The sequence below is a fragment of the Emydura macquarii genome, unplaced genomic scaffold (genome assembly GCF_026122565.2).
Source record: "Emydura macquarii macquarii isolate MOO-44397 ecotype Brisbane River unplaced genomic scaffold, CSIRO-AGI_Emac_v2 contig_1477, whole genome shotgun sequence".
Taxonomy (NCBI): Eukaryota; Metazoa; Chordata; order Testudines; family Chelidae; genus Emydura; species Emydura macquarii.
Window position 1 is genome coordinate 21,608,072 of NW_027131614.1, and position 21,200 is coordinate 21,629,271.

General features: G+C 42.9%; 1 protein-coding gene across 1 annotated transcript in view; it reads left to right on the top strand.

The window, feature by feature from the left end:
• The first annotated feature begins 7,755 nt into the window (after nt 1-7,755).
• ALKAL1 (ALK and LTK ligand 1) overlaps nt 7,756-21,200 on the top strand; it is a 55,174-nt gene continuing 41,729 nt past the window's right edge. The window contains exon 1 of the mRNA XM_067553874.1: nt 7,756-8,134. Within this exon, the coding sequence (XP_067409975.1) occupies nt 7,792-8,134 (343 nt within the window). The 5' untranslated portion in view covers nt 7,756-7,791. The remainder of the gene's footprint in view (nt 8,135-21,200) is intronic.

Consider the following 21,200-nt stretch of genomic DNA (forward strand, 5'->3'; position numbering starts at 1 on the left):
TACCCTTGGGTATATATTTCATAGAGTCCTGGATTATCAAACCGAAAGGGACCATTGTGATCATCTAGATCATCTACTTCCATGAAGTAATTTCCATTGGAATTGAATCACATCTTTTAGCAAAAACATCCAGTCTTGATTTTTAGATTTCCAGTGATGGAGAAACCACAACAGTTTTGAAAAGTTGTTCCAATGGTTAATTATCCTCCCTGTTAAAAATTTGCATTGTATTTCTAGCCTACATTTTTCTAGATTCAACTTCAGTGATTGGATCATGTTATACTCTGTCTGGTAGACTGAAGAGTGCTGTATTATCAAATTTCTGTTCCCGTTGTGTAGATACTTACAGATTCTGATCAGGTCACCCAGCAACTTTCTTCTCTTTAATAAACTAAATAGATTGAGCTCCTTGATTCTCTCACTATAAGGCATGATTTGTAATATTTTAATCATTATTACGTGTCTTCTCCGAACCCTCTTCAATTTATTAACATCCTTCTTGAATTGTGGACATCAGAACTGGACACAGTATTCCAGTAGTGGTCACACCGGTGCCAAACAGAGATACTATAATCTTTGTACTCCTACATACACTGTTTATACTTCCAAAGATTGCTTTAGTTCTTTTGACCACAGCCAGTTATGTTATTCTTCAAGTATGCGTCAGTGTTCATCCCACTGTAGATGAGCGCAGGCCTGTAGTTTTTTTTATTTTAACCTTTTGTTAATAGCAGTGTCTGTCATGACTGTGCATAGGCCCTGTGGCTCCTCATGTTTCTGTACAATGGACAAAAGGTGGGGTGGCCACAACTTTCTGTCAGTTCCCTCTTACCACCCATGTCCATGAGACAGAATGTATTAACTGTCTGATCCACTAGTTCTTAGCTCAGGCTAATCTTCAAAATATGCAGATCCACTTTTGATCTCCTGTTTCCCTCACCATGATTTGATACCAACCATCTAGACTGAATTTTGGTAGTCAGACTATTCCCCTCCATTTCCCAATTCATACAGGGCTCTTCAGAATGGCAAACTTGAACCTGTAGGCTTTCAGTCCTATCCATTATGCAATGGACTAATTCTTCTAATTCTCCTGAAGGGCAGGCAAAGTAGTTTTTTTGCCTGGGGCACTCACGTTCTGAGCAGATGCTTGGTATTCTTATCCATCTCCATAAGAACTCACAAGTCTTGATATGAGAGTTTGAAACTCCACCTCTGGAACAGACCAGGCAGATCTCATCAAACCCTGTGGAAACAAACTCCTAAATGCTATTGGTGGACAAACCAGCATCTTCAAGTATACTGTCAAGCAGAGGGGTGATATCTAAGACCACCATGGAGAAGACGGCACTGAAGAAAGATCTGGTATAGACATTGGCACTGGCACTAAAGTCAGCTTAAACATTGAAGCCCACAGTGACACCTCCAGCATCAAAGTAGAGCACCAAAAGCGGTTGCTCGAGGCACGAAGGCAAAAATTCAAGAAAGAACTCAGTGTCCTCTCACGAGGACAGTCACAGCAAAATCTCTAGAGAAAAATCATAGAAACTTTGCATGACATTAATGTAACAGAGTCTGAGAGTGTTCCTCTCTGCATCAACCCCACTGGGACATGAGACTCGGACTGAACAATGTCCTTCATTGGTGCTGAAACATCTACCAACTCCAGTACTGATTTTGAGACTGGGAGCACTTTACTCATGGATGCTGCCTTTTGAGGAATATGTTCTCCCCATCGTTGAGCAAAGAACCTTCTCCTCTAAGGTCTGCAATCAGTGACACCAAGAGACATACAGACTTCTCCTCTAGAACCCAGCTGCCACTGGTTTGTCAAGACTCACATAAATCCAGCCAACAACCAGTGAACCTTCCATATACATATGGGATGCTACCATGGCCCTACTGAGGGTCTCTCCAAGCTCAAGACTGGTTCGCAGCTCTTGGTGTGCAGGATGTATATTCCACATCACCATCTAACTGGGTCACAAGAAGTATCTAAGATTTGAAGTAGGGCCTAACTATTATTAATACAGGGTTGTGCCCTTCAGATTCTCCATGGTACCAAGAGTGTTCACCAAGTGCCTGGAAGCAGTGGCAACCCATTTATGGGAAACAGGAAATCTACTTTTACCCATATTTCAATGACTGGCTGATCAGCAGCAGGTCCCTGCAGGAGATTTGGAAAATGTTAAATTGCGTCCTTTCTCTGTTCTGTCAACTAGGATTCCTTGTGAACTACAGTAAATCATCTCTCATACCATCACACACAGTAGAGTTAATAGGAGCTGTAGTCAGCGCCTGAGCTTGCCAGTGCCCACTTGCCAGCTGACAGGTTCTGATCTCTTCTGTCTGTCATGAACAATTTGCAGATGAAACAGACTATGACAGTCCCTATGTGTCTGGGGCTTTTTGGCTGCAAGTCGGTGTGCACCTGTGTGACAATGCTTGCCAAATTTCACCTGTTGTCCTTACAACTTTGGCTTCCTCATCCAGACAGCTCATGAACGCAGTCCTGCCTCTGCAAGTGCTCATTTGGTGGCATGACCCTTTGAATGTGTGGAAAGGGATCACATTCTCAGTCCCCTCCCTGATTATGGCTCTTATCATGGATGCTTCTGGAACGGGCTGGGGCACCCACCTCAACCACCTGCAAATGCACTGAGTAACATAAAATTGATGATTAGAAGTTAAAACTCCCATTAACTTCAATAGGAGCAGGATTTCAACTTCTGTGTTCTCTTGTTCAACTGGGTTGACATCAAGGTCATGCTAACAGATTCATTTTGAGTCAATCAGGCACCTATCCTTTGAATCTTCACTTTATCTGCTTTCAGTGATATGGGTGATTTGGGGAAAAACTTGGGTGGTTTGTGTATTTTAATGCCTAGAACATGTGGTAAAACATTATTACCAAAGCAACATTTGCAAGCAGGTTCACCCCTTGCACTTTAGCAGTTTTGACTGAGGGTAAGGCGAAAATTCAAATGAGTGTCTCACGGAGAACAAATGATTTTGTCAGTATGACTTTAATTTCAGCCCAGCTAAACACAGGCTTGTTACTGGTGGATATCAGAGAAGAAAAGAAAGCATCGCTAATCATTGCAGTAACTAAACGAGTGGATTATAGTTCAGACAGCAAGTAAATAATTCAAACAATTTAATGGCTATTGTGGTCATGTTCTTTACATATGTCCTAAATAAGGGGCTGTCTCAAATCATAGGATTAAGGATTACTCTCTTTGCTGTCTTCCAAGTACTTTTGCTATAAAAATTACACTGGGATTCTTTCCAAGAATACTGATGTTGGGACACTTTCTGATCACTGCTTGATAGGCCTATTGCAGTCCTGGCCTGAGAATAGGTTTTCAACCTACCAATATTGCCTGGGATTAGTTAACCCCCCAGTTACTGTCTGTGTGTCATTCTGAAGAATGTACATACTCAAACAACATAAGCAGAGGTAAGGCTTTGCACAATAACAGAAAATAAATCTTTAAAAAAAATCATAGTCTCTGAGGCTCTTGGGCACTTTTTTTTTTTAACAAAATAGGAAAAGCTACTTAAAAGTAGAGATTCAGGGTGCATGTTGCCCTAATTAGTTTTTGTCATTATTTTAGGGCTTGTTCCAACTCTCATTGCAGTCAATGAGAATCTTTGCAATGACTTTAATGAAAGATAGACCAGCTCTGCTACCTGTTACGATTACTCTCTTGGTTTTTGGTTTCCTCTCTTGAAAACAGAGAAGGAATAAATTAAAAAGTTGGGTCTATGTAAAAGATGGGATAGTGCATTGGGCTGTCACCTCTGGCAAGGCAACCTGGTTCTTCTTTTTATATTTATTTACTTAATTGAAAGTCTTTATTGCCTTTTAGGTGGATACACAAATATATTGTTAATCCAAAAAAGATAGGAAGATGATCCTTGGAAAGAGAAAAGGAACTGACAGAAGGAATAAAGGAGAAAGGAAGAAGTTGGGTGGGCCATAAGGTATTCAGTGAATGACAATCACACAAAGTGGAAATGTGATACAGAGCTTTACAGTGCATAACTATGGATCGTTCCATACATGTCAAGGAATAGGTTACAGCTACCTACAACTAAATTTGCTGGTTTTATGTTAATTCCTAGCAGACATCCACTTCTCAGAACCACCACAGAATATGGATGGCATGACTAACAGTTTTGCTTGGAGGATCCTCAGGTGTCCAGATCAGGACCCTCAGGATGTTACAGGTCAAGACCAAGCTGTATTTGCAGAGCTAATTAGGGAAGCTGGAAAAATGCCTGCTCGTACTATGCTTTGGAGACTTGATCTAATACCCACCGAAGTCAATAGAACTCTTCTCACTGACTTCAATGGTCATTGGATAGAGCCTATAGTCAGTGTTCTTAGATTTGTACTATGAGCACAAAAGTCCTGTGTTTATGTTTTAATAGAACAGGATACAAATGTCATGTTATATGGTTTTGTTTCTTTTCTTTTTTTTTTTTTCTTTTCTTTCTATCTTGCTCCCAAGATCAGTACTACTTGGGAGTGCCATGGAAACATTGTGCTTAGCCAAGGAGAGAGAGCTCCAGTCCACTAGATAATCGTGCTGATGGTTTTCACAGACCCACACAAGTCTCCTTAGCTGGGAGTATGGTGGTGGCAGCACAAGTTCTTGAAGTCAGAGTGAACTAAAAGTTCAGCCATTCTCAGGATTTGATTAGGCATCTAGAAAAGGCTGCTTTAGTTCTCAGATTATACATGCCCTTATTGCTTCCATTTTTTTCTGATGCAGGTGCCGTCCGGACACTCATCATACCTACATCCCAATGAAGAAATACAATTAAGAAATGATTTCCTGACCCACAGCATGATGTACTGCTGAGATTCTGAAGGTTACTTTAGAAACCCAGTGATTTCCACACCAGATCACTCCTTGTAGCACAGGGGCTAGTCCCAAATACTTCTAAGGGTGATACATACAACCTTGCAATAGCCAGTTATGGGATAATCTGACCAAGGGAAAGTTTCTTCCTAGCTCTCCCATTAGTTAACGTTTGGCTTATATGCTAAAGCATGAAGGCTTACATCTCCTCCAAAACTCTTGCTTAAAAAAAAAAAAAAAAAAAAAAAAAACTTTCTTCGTAGATCTTTGCTTATTCCATATAAATGTCCAATCCTTTTCTGAATCCTGTTAAGCTTTGGCCTTACCGCACCTTGTGGCAAAGGGCTCCATGGGCTAACTCCATGCTGTTGCAAAGAAGTATTTCCTCGTATTCTTTTTAGATGTGCTGCTTTTCAATTTACTGCAGTACCCTCTGTGCTTAGAAATATTTGACTGTTCTTCCAGTTTAGAAGTCCAATTTCCAATTATTTCAAAGCTTCCTTTCAATCTTTATGAATCTTCAAGGCAAATTTACATACATTTTGGAATGAATCATTTTGCTAATATACTGGTAACAATTTTGTCATTTTATTTTTTGTCTCCCATGTTCTGAAAGTATTAACTTTTAATGTGCTTTAGTTTATCAGTTTCATTAAAAAGTCCCTTTCTCTACCTGCCCTCAAAATATAACCTCCTTCTATAATGAGGAACCTGGATTTGTGCAATTTATGCACACTTTTTTTCTGATGGCTTCTTTTTCCTCTTCATTCAACAATACCAGAGAAATTTGTTTTTCTACTGTTACTTTTCCCCAATGTATTAATAGCTGTCGAGGGGAATTCCACTACGTTCAAAAGTATTCTCATTCCTTGTGCGTGTAGGTTTATTAGCAAGCATTTCCTAATCCACAGGGACATCTAATTTCACAAATAGCTCCGAGTCACCTCCATTGACGACTTTCGATTGCTATCCACCGGGAAACAAAAGGGGAGGAGGAAGTTTGTCAGAAACACCTTCACTGAGCCGAAGAATGATTACCAAAGATGTCTTCATTGACTGCCACCCACCTAAAGTCGATAGTACTCAAATGAATACGCCGATAGTGAACTATATAAGACAGGTGAATGGCTGCTAAAGGCGCATCCTGCTGTTTTGGGTTAAGAACCGATCGCTTCCCATTCACTCCCTAGCCGAAGAAGTAAGTCTTCACGGGGAGGAAGAGGAAGGAAAGTCTCTTAGCAACTTAGAAATACCGGAGTTGAGCAAAATTTGACTCTTCTTCAAGGTAAGCGCTCCCTCTTGTCCCCTGTTTACAGAGAGAGATATTTTGCCAGGCTGCTGCAGTTCTCTCTGTAGGCAAACCCTTCACTGTGGGGCTTAGTGGTTTCTTTAATCATTCCATGGGTATTGTCACCGCTTGGAGTAATCAGGGTCCCCTCGCCGCAACAATTAATGAAAGACTAAATCCGTTCCTAATTCATTCCCAGAGCTAGTCATTTGCAATAGCTGCCCGGGGGGTTGGAAACCTCGAACCGTTTGGGGGGCAGTTCGCTCGCTGCGAGATCTTTTTAACTCTTTTGGCAAAAGGGGTTTGCAAAGGATGCAAAAATAAATCGGTTTGTACATAACTAAATTCTCCCCCCCTTCTTCTAATCCGAATTGTTTGCTATATTTAGAATAGCTTACTTAGAGGTATTAAGTACTATGCTAGGAGTCTGAGCCCGTCATTATTGTTTTTGCCTTTTAAACCGTCTTTCATATTGGTTTCCGATCTGAAATAATAATGAAACACGCCTCCCCAGCCATCGTTTTCCTGAGATACTCATGGAAATATCTTGGCCGTAGTAGCTACACGTGTGTAATGTGCTCGCGTGGGTGCAGGAGGGTGGGCTTTGAGCTGTCTCACTGCTCTAGTAAAGCATACTGAAAGGTTGGACTTCAAAAATGTATTCGTGTCAGAGCAGGGGCTATATGAAAAATAGGGCTGCTAAATTCTCGTACCAGTGAGCTAGAAAAACCACTGAACGCCCAGAGCGACGGGAGGTTGGTCAATGAACGTGCCTAGGAGAGTCACAGGGATGAAAAGGCAGGTGCTCAACAAGAACCGGGGGAAATTGTCACTGAGGGCGAGAAGAATTGTGTGTGTGTGTGGGGGGGGGGATAGAAACCGCTAGGCAGATCTCATGTTTATCAGCCTGTGCGTGTGAATCTAGTGCACTGCACGGAGCGTGATGAAGAGGGGGGGAGAGGGAAGGGCGATTTAGAAGTTCTGTAGTCGAAAAGTTGTGGGAAGATTTCTTCCTCCTGCTCCATTTAAAAAAAACCCCCCAAGTCTGGGTCTCGGTTATTTGTGTCCAGCTGAAAGTTAAAAGTGGTTCGGATTCCGCCGAATGACTAAAGCCTCAGGCGGGATCGCACTGGGAGTAGAAAGCCAGGCAAATCCCCCAATAAAGCCCTGGATTGTAATATGTGCTGCTTGGCTAATACCCTCGTCCTAATCCGTGTCTATAAATGTGTCCTACAGGGATCTGGGGTCTGAGATGAAACTGCACCGCTTGCCGCGGTGGGCGGGGAAGCGTGGCGGGGCCAGGCCAGGCGGAGAGCCCTCCTTCTCCCCCGCCGCCTCCCACCCAGCCCGGGCAGCGCGCACTCGGATGTAGGCGCGGGAGAGGAGAGAGTTGTGCTGAGCCCAGCGCCCTCGCGCCCACTCTGCTCCTCTGCGCGCCCAGCAGCGAGCGCCTCCGCTGCGCCCGTCTTCCCCAGCGCGTCCCCCCTCCCCCCCCGCCACCCCCGTCGGCTCGGCTAGCTTTCCCCACCCCGTGGGACAGGAGCCGGCCCCGGCATGAGGCGAGGACAGGGTGAGGGCATGGCCAGCAGCTAACCGCGCTCTGCTCTCTCTCTCCTCCCAGGACCCAGAGAGATGCGAGGGGCCAAGCCATGTCACGCTCTGCCTGCCATCTTCTTCCTGCTGCTCACTTCAGCCCCTCCGCCGCCGGGGGTCGAGGGCAGCGGCAGGGAGCTGGCGGCGCCGGGTGGGGACAGGCGGACGCTGCTCGATCTCCTCTTGCAAACTCTCGGGGACAGCCAGAGCCAGCAGCCGCACGGCCCCCCACGGGGGGAGAGGGTCATCTCCCGGCGCTACAGCGGCAGCGCGCTCTACTCCGCCGCCGTGGACCAAGAGCCCAGGGTGACCGCCTCCGCCTCCGCCAGGGAGCGAGCATCAGGCCAGGCGCCGCGGCTCTTCACCACCTCCAGGAACGTAGGTAAGAGAGCAGCTCCCCTTTCCCCGCCGCCTGCCCTGATGCCTGCACGGGTTTTCAACCACTAACCGCTCAGCCTCTCTCCCCATCCCTGGCCTGGGAGAGGAAACTTGTCAGCACTAGCCCGGGACCAAGGGCGCGTCTCCCCAGCTCCCCACGCAGCTCCCACCGCGTGCTTTGTGGTGCTCCCTGGGGATCTGTTTCTGCGCAGGGAACAGGGGCAGCTAACCGGAGTTTTGCAAGGGAAGTCTCCAGGGGAAGGAGGAATGACTACCTGACCCCTGTGGTGAGTTCGTTGCCTGTAGTGTGTGTGGTTGTGGTGTGCTTGCTGCTTGACTGAAGTATAGTGTGTGGTCTGTTTGGGGACCCATGTGCTGATCCTAGCCGCCTGCTAGGCAAGGATAAGAGCTTCTTAACCAGGCTTTGATCCCCAAGCCCTTTTTAACGCCCATCAACTCTTAAACAGCGGGTGGGGCTACTCAAGGAGAACCAGGGTTTAAAAAGCCCACTCCTCAGTGACCAGCGGCAGCCAACCGGAGAGTTTTGTGAGGGAGCTGAGTTGGGGGGGGGGAGATACACTTCATTAACATTCTGTAAACTAAAGATAACCCTCTTTCCCCCCATAAAAACCAAACAACAATAATAGAAAGAGCAGCAGGAGTGAAAAGAGAATGCAGGCAGAAGTCAAGCAACCAAGTGGAGGCTATCCAATTTGTTGCACTGAATGCAACATATATGATTACCTGCCCTATGGATGGTGGCATATGTGTGCATAAGGTACAAGGAGCTCCTGGCCCTCAGAGACCGCATTCAGGCTTTGGAGACTCGGTGGCTGAACTGGAGGAGCTAAAGGAGACAGAGAGATACATAAATGAGATTTTCCAGGACACAGTAGAATGGTCCCACCCCCATGCTGACAGCCTCTGTACTGTTGAGGAAGATGAAAGTCTCAGGGAAGAAGAACATCAAACTGGAGCAGAAGGAAACAATCCCATAGTTGGGATCCTCTTTCCAGATGATGTCATGGTATCCTCTCGCACGGAGGATACCTCTCCAGGGGAAAGAACGCCAGTTATTAGGAAAAGACAGGTAATAGTAATGGGGGACTTGATCATTAGAAACATAGATAGCTGGTCTTGTGATGACCAGAACTGCATGGTGACTTACCTGCTGGGTGCGAAGATTGGAGATCTCTCGAGACATCTAGACAGACTTATATGTAGTATTGGGGAGAAGCCGGTTGTCGTATCTACATGTACCACCAGTGATGTAGGGAAAGATAGGAGAGAGGCCCTGGAGGCCAAATTTAGGTTGCTAAGTAAGAGATTGAAGTCCAGGACTTCCATGGTAGCATTCTCTGAAATGCTTCCAGTTCCACACATAGGACGAGTTAGACAGGCAGAACTGCAGGTCTCAATGTGGGGATGAGAGGATGGGTTTAGATTTATTAGGAACTTTGGAGCCTTTTGCGAAAGGGAGAGCCTATAGAGGAAGGACTGGCTCCACCAAAACCAAAGTTGAACTGGATTGCTGGCATGTAAAATTAAAAAGGTCGTAGAGCAGTTTTTAAACTAAGGGCTGGGGGAAAGCCACCAGATGTGGAGGAACACCTGGTGCAGACAGAGACATCCTTTAGGGGAAGAACTAGTAATGGAGATTCTCTATATCCCACTACGGAGGGGAGGATGGAAGAGGATAAAATATGGGTAGGATCAGTTGAGAAACAGTAAAATGAAAAAGAGTCCCATTCAGTTACATCACATAGTGGCAGACAGCTAAAAAGTGACAATTTTAAGTGCTTATATACAAATGCTAGAAGTCTAAATATTGAGATGGGTGAACTTGAGTGCCCCATATTAATGAGGATATTGATATAATAGGCATCATAGAAACTTGGTGGAATGAGAATAATCAGTGGGACACAGTAATACCAGGGTACAAAATATATTGGAAGGACAGAATAGGTTGTACTGGTGGGGGAGTGGCACTATACGTGAAAGAAAGCATACAGTCAAATGAAATAAAAATCTTAACTGAACCAAACTGTGCCATAGAATCTCTATGGATAGTAATTCCAAGCTTGAATAATAAGAAAATAGCAGTAGGGATATACTACCGACCACCTGACCAGGATAGTGATAGTGACTGTGAAATGCTTAGAGACATGAGAGAGACTATAAAAATAAAAAACTCAATAATAATGGGGGATTTCAACTATCCCCATATTGACATATGTCACCCCAGGATGGGATGCAGAGATGAAGTTTCTTGACATTTTAAATGACTGCTTCTTGGAGCATCTAGTCCTGGAGCCCACAAGAGGAGAGGCAATTTTTGATTTAGTCCTAAGTGGAGCACAGGATCTGGTCCAAGAGGTGAATAGAGCTGAATCTCTTGGTAATAGTGATCATAACATAATAAAATTTAACATCCCTGTTGGGGGAGGGATGGAACAACAAAGCAGCCCATCATGGTAGCATTTAATTTCAGAAATGGGAACTACACAAAAATGAGGAAGTTAGTTAAACAGAAATTAAATGGTACAGTGCCAAAAGTGAAATCCCTACAAGCAGCATGGAAACTTTTTAAAGACACCAGAATAGAGGCTCAATTTGAATGTATACCCCACATTAAAAAACATAGTAAGAGGACCAAAAAAGTGCTAACATGGCTCATCAACAAAATAAAAGAAAGAGATAGTGGCAAAAAGACAGCCTCTAAAAAATGGAAGTTAAATCCTATGGAGAAAAATAGAAAGGAGAATAAACTCTGGCAAGTGAAGTGTAAAAATATAATTAGGAAGGCCAAAAATGAATTTGAAGAACAGCTAGCCAGAGACTCAAAGAGTAACAGCAAATTTTTTGTTTAAGTACATCAAAAGCAGGAAGCCTGCTAAACAATCAATGGGACCACTGGATGATCGAGGTGCTAATGGAGCACTCAAGGAAGATAAGGCCATTGCAGAGAAACTAAATGAATTCTTTGCATTGGTCTTCATGGCTGAGTATGTGAGGGAGATTCCCAAACCTGAGTTATTCTTTTTAGGTGACAAATATGAGGAACTATCCCAGACTGAGGTGTCATTAGAGGAGGTTGTGGAACATATGATAAATTAAATAGTAAAAAGTCACCAGGACCACATGTTATCCACCCAAGAGGCAAAATGTCAAATGAAATTCAAAGTTGATAAATGCAAAGTTTGGAAAACATAATCCCAACTATATATATATATATATATATATAAAATAATGGGGTCTAAATTAGTTGTTACCACTCAAGAAAGAGATCTTGGAATCATTGTGGATAGTTCTCTGGAAACATCCACTCAGTGTGCAGCAGCAGTCAAAAAAGCTTTAACAGAATGTTGGGAATCATTAGGAAAGGGATAAATAATAAGACAGAAAAGATCATATTGCCTCTTTATAAATCCATGGTATGCCCACATCTTGAATACTGTGGGCAGATTTGGTAGCCCCATCTCAAAAAAGATATATTGGAATTGGAAAAAGTACAGAAAAGGGCAACTAAAATGATTAGGGTATGAAAAAAGCTTCCATATGAGGAGAGAATAATAAGATTGGGGTTTTCCGCTTGGAAAAGAGACAATGATAGAGGTCTAACTCTATATAATCATGACTGGTGTGGAGTAAGTAAATAAGGAAGTGTTTTTTACTCCTTCTCATAACACAAAAACTAGAGGACACCCAATGAAATTAATAGGCAGCAGGTTTAAAATGAACAAAAGGAAGTATTTCTTCACACAAGGTAGTCAACCTATGGAACTCCTTGCCAGATGATGTTGTGAAGGCCAAGACTATAATGGGGTTCAAAAAAGATAAGTTCATGGAGAATAGGTCCATCAATAGCTATTAGCCAGGATAGGCAGGGATTGCTGATTGCCAGAGGCTGGAAATGGATCACTTGATGATTACTTGTTTTATTCAATCCCTCTGAAACACTTGGTTTTGGCCACTGTCAGAAGCCGGGCTACTGGGGTATGATGGAGCATTGGTCTGACCTAGTATGGCCGCTCTTATGACTCTACTCTTGCATCTGCCAGACAGGGGAGTCTTGGTGGCTTTAAGAGCCAGGACCCAAGCCTGCCTCCTGGCTTGTCAGAAATCTGCCTGTTTCCTCTCCTCGCCTCGTGTGGCTCCTGCTGCGCAGAGCCGCTGGCCTTCTCCTTGTAGACACACACAAGCAAGGCGCGAGCTTCCAGGACTCTGCTTCTCTCCTTGCTGCCCCGCCCCTGCTCTTGTGTCATCCCAGCGGCTGGCGGGGCTCCCCCTGCAGCCCTCGCGGCGCGCGGAAAGCTGCCAACTCTTCGGGGCAGGCAGCAAGGCGGATGTTGTGGCTGGAGCGGAGCGCGTGGCCCGGCGCTGCCCCTGGATTGGATGCCGCCGGCGAGCCGCGGCACTTTCCCCCCCCTTGTCCTCACGGGTCCTGCCTCAGCCAGTCCCATTCACTTTCAGGTCCCCGGCTGCCCGGCTGGCCTTGGAGGGCGGCAGGTCTCCCGAGGCTAAGCGCCTGAGTTCACCCCGCGAGCTGCCGTCCCTCTCACTCACTCACTCACTCTCAGCCCCGCAGGCAGAGCGGGCGGCTCGGTGAGGCAGCGCAAAGCGCAGCGCCGGGGAGGGGAGAGGCGCCGGGCGGGAGAGGTGAGAACCGCGGGCGGGACAGCGTCTTACAGAGCCGGGGCCGGGGGCGAGCTCCAGGGCAGCTTCTTTGCCTCGTCGCTGCGCCGTCCTTTCCAGGCTGCTAGTCTCGGCACAGCCCCGGGATTTGTTTCGGACTTTGCGTCCCGCTGCAGTCTCGGCGCTGGGCGGGTGCTTCTCCTGGCCCCTTTCGCCCGCTGAAACAGACAGGGGGTGGGGGGGTCCCTCAGTCCTCGCAGCCACCTCGTTTGGGGCTGCTCCCGTCAGGGGACTCCTCTCGGACCCTTAAGCAAGCGGCGAACACCTCTAGGAAGCGATTTATTAGCCGGCTGCCTCCGCTTTGGCTCCATAGGAGTTCAGCTCTCCTGGGTGGGGGAGGATAAAGCGACACCAAACTCATCAGATCATGCCGTCCTTATCTGCAGCTGTGTTTGGGGCAACCGAGTTCACGGGGGACTTTTGCAAAAGTCCAGCTTCATATTTTTGGAAAAAACAAAACACAGCTGACAGCAGTTGTTTGAAATCAAGCCCTCAGCTGTTCACATTTCCAGTGACTTGCTCTCCCTGTAGGTCAGCAAAGAAACAATTCAATCTTACCTGCATGCGTCTCATCAATCGCATCTCATCCATGCATCTGACAAAGTGGATTTCTGCCCACGAAAGCTTATGCCCAAATAAATTTGTTAGTCATTAAGGTGCCACAGGACTCTCTTGTTTTGCTAAAAACAGACTAACAGGGCTACCCCTCTGGAATTCAACCTCGGGAAAACTAATTCCGACCCGCAGTTCTGTTCTTCCTAGCATGAAGTATAGAGAAAACAACTCATGTTACATGTAAATCTGGACTGATTAAATCAAGATTGTCTTCAGTTTTATTGAAACTGACATTCTCATTTGGTCCATATACTAATTAAATGTTAGCCACTTTCACGAGTCTGCCTGGGGGAAATGCAGTTTAAGTTTTTGGGTTTTTTTCTGAGAAGCAGCTCAGATTAGGTCAGAAACCTTGGTACCCTTAAGCAGTGAGGTAAGGCGGGGAATGAATTGTGGGTTTGGACACAAAAGCCAAATGTGCTCAGCACGATTGTGCACAATACAGATCAGGTACTAAGGTCTTATTATGATGTTATCACCTTGTATCCAGTGATGATGCCAATACAAAGTGATAGTGATTAGTTATTATCAGAATTCTTTAATAGGTAAGTGTACCACTCAGAGTTTTTGACTATGAACAGTTAGACTATGTACATTCTACATATTTTTACTTGTTCTATGTATTTTTGCATGAAGGTAGCATTATAAGATTTACAAAAAAGGAGAGTAAAGAGTGACTATATCCTGGCTCTAGCCCACTGGCGTGTTCCATCAGGCTCACTGATATTTCCTTCTGATGATGCTGAGCAATGAGGAAAAGACACATTAGAAAAGTTGGCATTGGAAAAACAAATAAAGTCTGGTGCTTTAGTATTGTGTTTCTGCCTCTTCTACACACAGTCCTCTACCTCGACATTTCAAAGGGTCTGGAAGATGCAATTAGTGCAGTTCCAGGAAGGAGAGTATTCTTAATGAACCTGCCAGTGTTTTCTTCCAGTGTTTAGACCATCAGTGTACTGAAAAGATAGAGACCCAATTATGCATGATCTGTCATTATCATGGCTTGGATTTAGGGTGAACAGATAGGAAGTGTGAAAAATCAGGGCAGAGGATTGGGGGGTAATAGGCGCCTATATAAGATAAAGCCCCAAATATTGGGACTGTCCCTATAAAATCAGGACATCTGGTCACCATACTTGGACTGCATGTGAGACAACTGCAAATACATCTGATTGTTTGCTGGTTTCCTTTTCAAGGCAGCATGCAGGATATTTGACCAAGTTCCACCATAAGTAATTTATTCTTTTAACTGGATGGTGGAAGGAGAGAACAATCTCTATCCCCAGCCTAGTGATAGAAATCCTCAGAATGGGAGTGCTTTTTATTTATTTATTTATTTTTATTTTTAAGCATGATGGAAGCGAAAGAAGCATAAAACCTCTTAGAGTTGAGAGCCGTCAGACTAACCCTGGTAGTTATGAAAAAGTTAGAAAACATGTTCAGACAGTATCCCCACAGATTCATGTGTGAACAAGAATGGTATTGACATACCAGAACAGACTAATAGTCCATCTAATCCTGTATCCTGTCACTAACAGTTGCTAATAGCAGATGCTTTAAAGGCATAATTATACAATACCTACCATAGAGGAAGTTTCTTATGCACTAAAATATAGACGTTATAGGCTTATAAAATGTTTATATCATATCTAATATAAGTGAATGTTTTCATTACCCATATAAATGTCTATTTTAAAAAAAAATCTTTTCTGATGGATAGAGAAATACTTTTGAGTACAGTTCACATGGCATGATTTCTTTCTCTTTAAGTACTTAGTTTTAGACAAAGTAGTGCTTGTCAGGAATGCAGAACTGACAAGTTTGGAAACTGCAGGCCTCTAATTATCTGTAGAACATGTACAGCATGGTTAACCACAGAGCCAGCTTCCTCCCTGAACTAGAGAGACCTCCTCTAAAGTTTAGAAGTTTTCATACTTATTCGACTTCTGGATTTACTGACACAATAAACAGCAAGGGTGTGAATTAGCACTTACTATGGTGGGTGGAATTTTAGAGGTGGCCACCTGTTTATTTAAAACTGGACTGAGGTCATCAACTCTTTCTATTTATGTCACTGCCGTGGTAACAACTTTTTTTTTCAGATGGTAACAACTTTTAATGTCTATTTAATTGGATTGATAAAAGGATCTCTCAGTCAGAAGGCTGGTTCACTCAGTTCAGGATGCAGGCAGAGCTACTTATTTGGATCATCACTCATATTCATTTTCAGAATTATAATTTTTGTTTCAAACAACAATTCAGTATGCCTTTTGTGTCTTCTTTCCAAAACAAAAAGTACATGGAGCTTTGGCACAGATGCAGTACTTAGAGTAGAAGAAACAACTATTTTATGTGTCCTTCCTTTCCCTCTTCTCATAGGTACCATTCAATAGATTAAGAGAAAGAGGTCTTAGATGATACTAATCATCCCATATTGTACATGGAGACCATTATTTCCAGATCCAATAAAGATGTCAGCTTCATCATCACTTTCTCTCTCTCCACTCAGAACCAAAGTCACAGGAACCTCCATCATCCAGATCCTTCGAAGTTACACTTACTGGCTTGATTAATGAAAGTGAGCATCAAAACCCAAGAGGGGTATTCAGACAAAGTAAAATCTAGCAACAAGAAGGCAATCTTCTGCTTAGATTTCTTCTAGAATACGATTAAAAATAAAAAAAATACTCCTTTGCATAGTGTATTGTCTCTTGTGGCATTAAATTTGCTACTGCAACATCCACACTTTTAGCCTCTATAAGCCTGAGACCTCAACATATTAAGAAATATATTTTTTGTTTTGAAAAGTTCTAATAGGTCCCTCCTTTTGAACCATGGTTGAAATTTTCTCTCTGTTCCCTGTATGTCACTGTGGCTTCCTAATCATCATTAGTCTGGGGATATGAGTTTTGAATTCTGCTTTTTCATCAGAAAATTAAATCTGTATTTTCCACAAAGATACGGTGGTCCTCAGGTTATTTTCTAATTGAATATTGGGGTAAACGTGAATATTTAATTAATGTAATGAGATTTTCTTAGCTGCTTTTTATCCAAATACTTTCTTCAAAACAAGAATGTCTTTAGTGTACCCTACGTGCTAGAGTAGTCCTAAAAATTAAAAAAAAAATATTTCTTCACTATTCTCTCCTTTTGTAGAGGAAAGAGTCATCTAAATTCACAACAGCTAAGTGTCTCAAATTTTACCTTTGTTGTGGGAGGCCATTATTTTTAAAAATATTGATTGATTTTTTCCGGGATCTCAGGCCACAAAACCAGATTCTGTTCTCTGTTATAGCAATGTAAATTCAGCAGAGACCTTCAGATTTTGAATGATGTAATGGAGAACAGAATTGAGGGTGATGAAGAATAGAAACTTTGCTAATTATTATAAGAATAATAGGAAATTAAAAAGTATGTTATGTCTTGATACACAAGGGATATTCTAGGCAATGCCTATACCTTCTCCAATTATTATTATTATTTTCAATATTCAAAGAATTTTTGCCTCGTTATAGTGTGAAAGTAAAGATTGCTGGATATTGGGAGAAAAGAAAATAACAATTAATCAAAACTTTCCATTCTCCAAAATGATATGTCCATCAGATCAGACCCACCCCTAAAGCTCTGCTAAAGTAACCAATGGAGCCACTTTATAAGTAATCACACTGTATTAAGTTAAGAGGTCAAATATTTGTATTTGACTTCCTTAGTTAATCGTGTGGCTCCAAATCTACATTTTTCTTGGGAGGTGGTGAGGACGTCTTTCTGTGTTCTGCTTCCAGTCACTTAAGCCGTGATTAAGGAATGGTAATTTTGTTGTGTTGAAGGAAATGATTTGATAGGTAAGCAAAATTATAGTTGTGTGTATACGAAATCTAATAGTCAATAGACAGCGAATTAATTAGAGAGTAAACAAACTATAGCACGTTTAGCTCTTCTGATTGTCTTCTGGTTGAAATCATTATCAAGAAATGTCTCAGCAGCATTTCTAGATAGAGTTTGTATGATTATCAGGTTTCAGCCAGTTCACAATTTGTTATTATTTCATAATGGCTAATTTTGTGTACAGTTATTTTGGAAGGAAGATTATATTTAGCATAGGACTATGCCACGTGTTCTGTAACTCAACTGGTTTTTTGTGTTTTTTTCTGTCTTGAGGGGAATCTAATAATAGCATATAATTTATTCCAGTAATGCCTAAGAGCCAACGAAGAATGGAGCCTCATTATGCTTGGAACTATACAAACACAGAGTAGAGGGTGGGCCTTGTCCTGAAGAGCTGACCATCTAAATAGAGAAGACAGATTCAGAGTGGGTAGAACACCCAAGCAAAGTGAACCACGTGATGGCAGCAAACATGTTAGTTCCACATTTTTATTTTTTTTTGGCTGAGTGGGTTTACTTAGGAAGGGATCAGCTAAATGAAAAGGAAAGAGAAGGGAAAGGAGCAGAGGGGGACAGGGCAGAGGAGGCCAGAATAAGAAGTCAGATGTGGAATGAAGCTGAGAAAAAGAGACTGGAGGGAGGGGAAGGGTTGGAGCAACCAACCAATTAATAAGGCAGAGGAAGTCCAGTCAAAACTGTAGAAAGTTCTCGGAGTGTCCAGGGTCCCTGCTCAGGCTGCTTCTTCTGGATTCTTTCCAATTTGTCCACATCTTTCCTAAAGTGTGGTGTTCAGAATTGGACATAATACTCCAGCTGAGGCCTCAGCAGTGTTGAGTAGAGTAGGACAATTCTCTCCAGTGTTGATACATTCTACTAGATATACCCTCCCAATTTGACAGCAAAGCACTGATAACTACTCTTTGAGTATGGTCTTTCAACTAGTTGTGCACCCACCGTAAAGTAAACTAATCTAGACCACAGTTTGCTTATAAGAATGACATGTAGAACTGTGTCAAAAGCCTATATCTTTGTCTGTCAGTATTTCTCAGTATCTGTCATCTTTATCTTGGCTCTTAATTTAATATTCAAACACAGTAGGAATGTGTGTTCCCTTAGCCCCAAGCACAGGTCATTGGCCATTGGCCAACTAACATCTTGACAGATAAAAGGAGAGGTGACAAAGTTAGTTTGTCAGTGGTGCTTAGCAATGGTATGGGAAAAGAGCCCCATGTGCAAGCAGTAAACCTTCACTCAGTGGCTAGAGGTCCACTCGCCAGATGGAGGTTGAAGACTCTCCTTCCTGGCTTGCCTGCGGGCCAAAGCCTCTGATCTCTGATGGCTATCTGTGGTGACTGCTCCAGCCTCAACCTGGCTTTTCCAAACACAGGGCAAGAGTCTTGACCCCACTACTCGATGAACAATTAAAAAGTCATATATACTGAGTTTTAAAATATAATGAAATCCATCAAACAAAAATTATCATACAAGTTCTAGTGACAAATGCACCTCTTTTACAAATGGAAGCCAGACAGGACATATTGTGTAGGATTTTCAAAAGCACCTAAAAGATTTAGATGCAAAAGTCCCAATTAAATTCAGTAGGACTTGTGCTCCTAAGCCACTTAGTTGTTTGCAAAAATCCCACCTTAGGCCAAGATTTAAAAAAATAGATGCCTGTGGGTTAGCTCCTAAATCCATATCTAGGGATTTAATTAAGTGATGTGATTTTCAGAAATTGTGAGCTCTTCAATAGAAGCTGCTGGGTGCTCAGCACTTTTGAAAATCAAGTCACTTACTTAGGAACCTAGATAAGGACTTAGAAGCCTCACTTAGGCTGAGATATTCAGAGCTACATACTATACTGGTTTAAAATTATTAAAAATTGTGCCTTCAGACCTCCATAGGTGGTTTTGAAAACTCTTTCCCAATCTATAACCTGGGTGGCTGCTCACATATTTTGTATGAGGCAGTGTTTTTGTTGAGTTCATGTCTCTCTCCCTTTTGTTATTGGCTTTATAGTGTTCTACACTTCTTCTTCTGTTACACTAATTGATGATTTGCCCCAGTCCTTTCCTATGGGTAAATGCTGACAGCTTTTTGGCTTGTACCTTCTAATGGTTGTTAGGGCATTATGGGTGTGATTATAGATAATGTGTTACAAATACTCCATTGTAGTTCCCCTCTAGGCATAGTGATTTTGTAGCTCAGGCCCACTTTTCTCGAAATCCTATTTTACTCTTAGTATGGTAAAACTGACATTTCAAATTCTCGTGGACCACTGTGTATGGGGATTTCATGGGATTTGGTCCACTGTAAGGTGACAGCTGCCAGTATGGGATTCCCTCTTTTCTGTGCTTTCTCATGAACTTGTTATTTACTTATATTACAGTAACATTCAGAGGGCCTAATCAGGATCAAGGGCCTGTGCTAGGTACTATACATCCATATAATACATCAATGGGCTGGATTCTTTGATCTGTTAAGTCTATAAATTGACTTAAAATGTCCAAAGACGGCCAGTGGAGAATTCCCTCTGTACAGGGGAACTCAACACTGATGGAAAGCTAGCAGCTGCAGATCAGCCACCTATTGTATCAGTTGTCCTACCCACTCCACTGTAGAAGAGGGTGATGGGGGTGGCTGTATGGAGAGGGAGTCTGGTGGAACAGCACTTTTCTAAGCCTGATTCCCCTCTGGCAAAAGGACCCCAATGCTGTAAATTAGAGTTGTTCCCTTGCAGCTGTAACTTGAGCGGTGTCTGTGTAGGTGAGAATCAAAGAGTTGTAAATGGCACTGTTCCAGCAATCCCACTCATTGCATCTGTGCAGAGTTTGGATACAGTCAAGAATCTGTTTTACTATCTATGTCCTGAAGAACCTACAGTCTAATTCAACATGAGACCTAAGTAAAGGGAGACAAATACAAGCACCTCACCAGCAAGATTTGTTTAATCATAAACGTGATCTGTAATAAATTTGCAGTGAACTAGAATCATGGGTTCATACAACATACTCTAAGGATCCACCATAAAATGTTACTTTTTAACTGTAGATGAATCAACCATGTTATCTTCTGATCAGGTTATAATTTAAATGTGTAAAAATATATTTAAAAAATTGTCCATTACATTATTTTACCTTATGTAACTTTAGAATTAGCATAATAAATATATAGACTATTCACCTAGCTGTTTAAAGCAAGTTATATACAGTTTAATGCTTCAGATGTTCAAGTTTTGAAAAGCAAGCAACTTTGAAAAAATGTCTTATTTATATTAATATTACAGGGCCTGATCCTGTAGGTACTCACTAACAATGCCAGTGTTAGCCCATCGGGGGCGCTAAGCAGGAATATTTTTGGGAGCCCTTCCACACACAACATATACTAACAATTAATAGGGGACTCCCTTGAGCGCTCAGGGTCTTCTTATGCCTAGCGCCGACTCAGCTCAGCATTTCAGGCATTAAGGCCTGGATACACAAAAGGAGTTAGGCATTGTGACACTGAGCATCACAGTGCCTAATTTTTTAGTGCCTAGAAAAATCACAGGAGCACATTACAATTTACCAGACTGAGTTAGGTGCCTACACTCCCTGTACAATGAATGGGGAGAGAGAGATGCCTGACTGCAATGCACAAAAGCCAGCATGCTAGGCAGGAAGCTGCTTAAATTAGCCAATGGGAGTTGCCAACCAGAGGGATGTATGCTAAGTTCCATCCCTCTCTCAGTCTGGCTGCAGGGAGGTCCCTCTCTCTGCTAGCAATTTACAGCCAGGAATCCTCTTTGGAGCTAGGCACCTATGCCATTTTTGTGAGGAGGAGGAGGAAGACAACATCCCTTATGACTTTAAGCCAATAGTTAGGGTACTCATCTG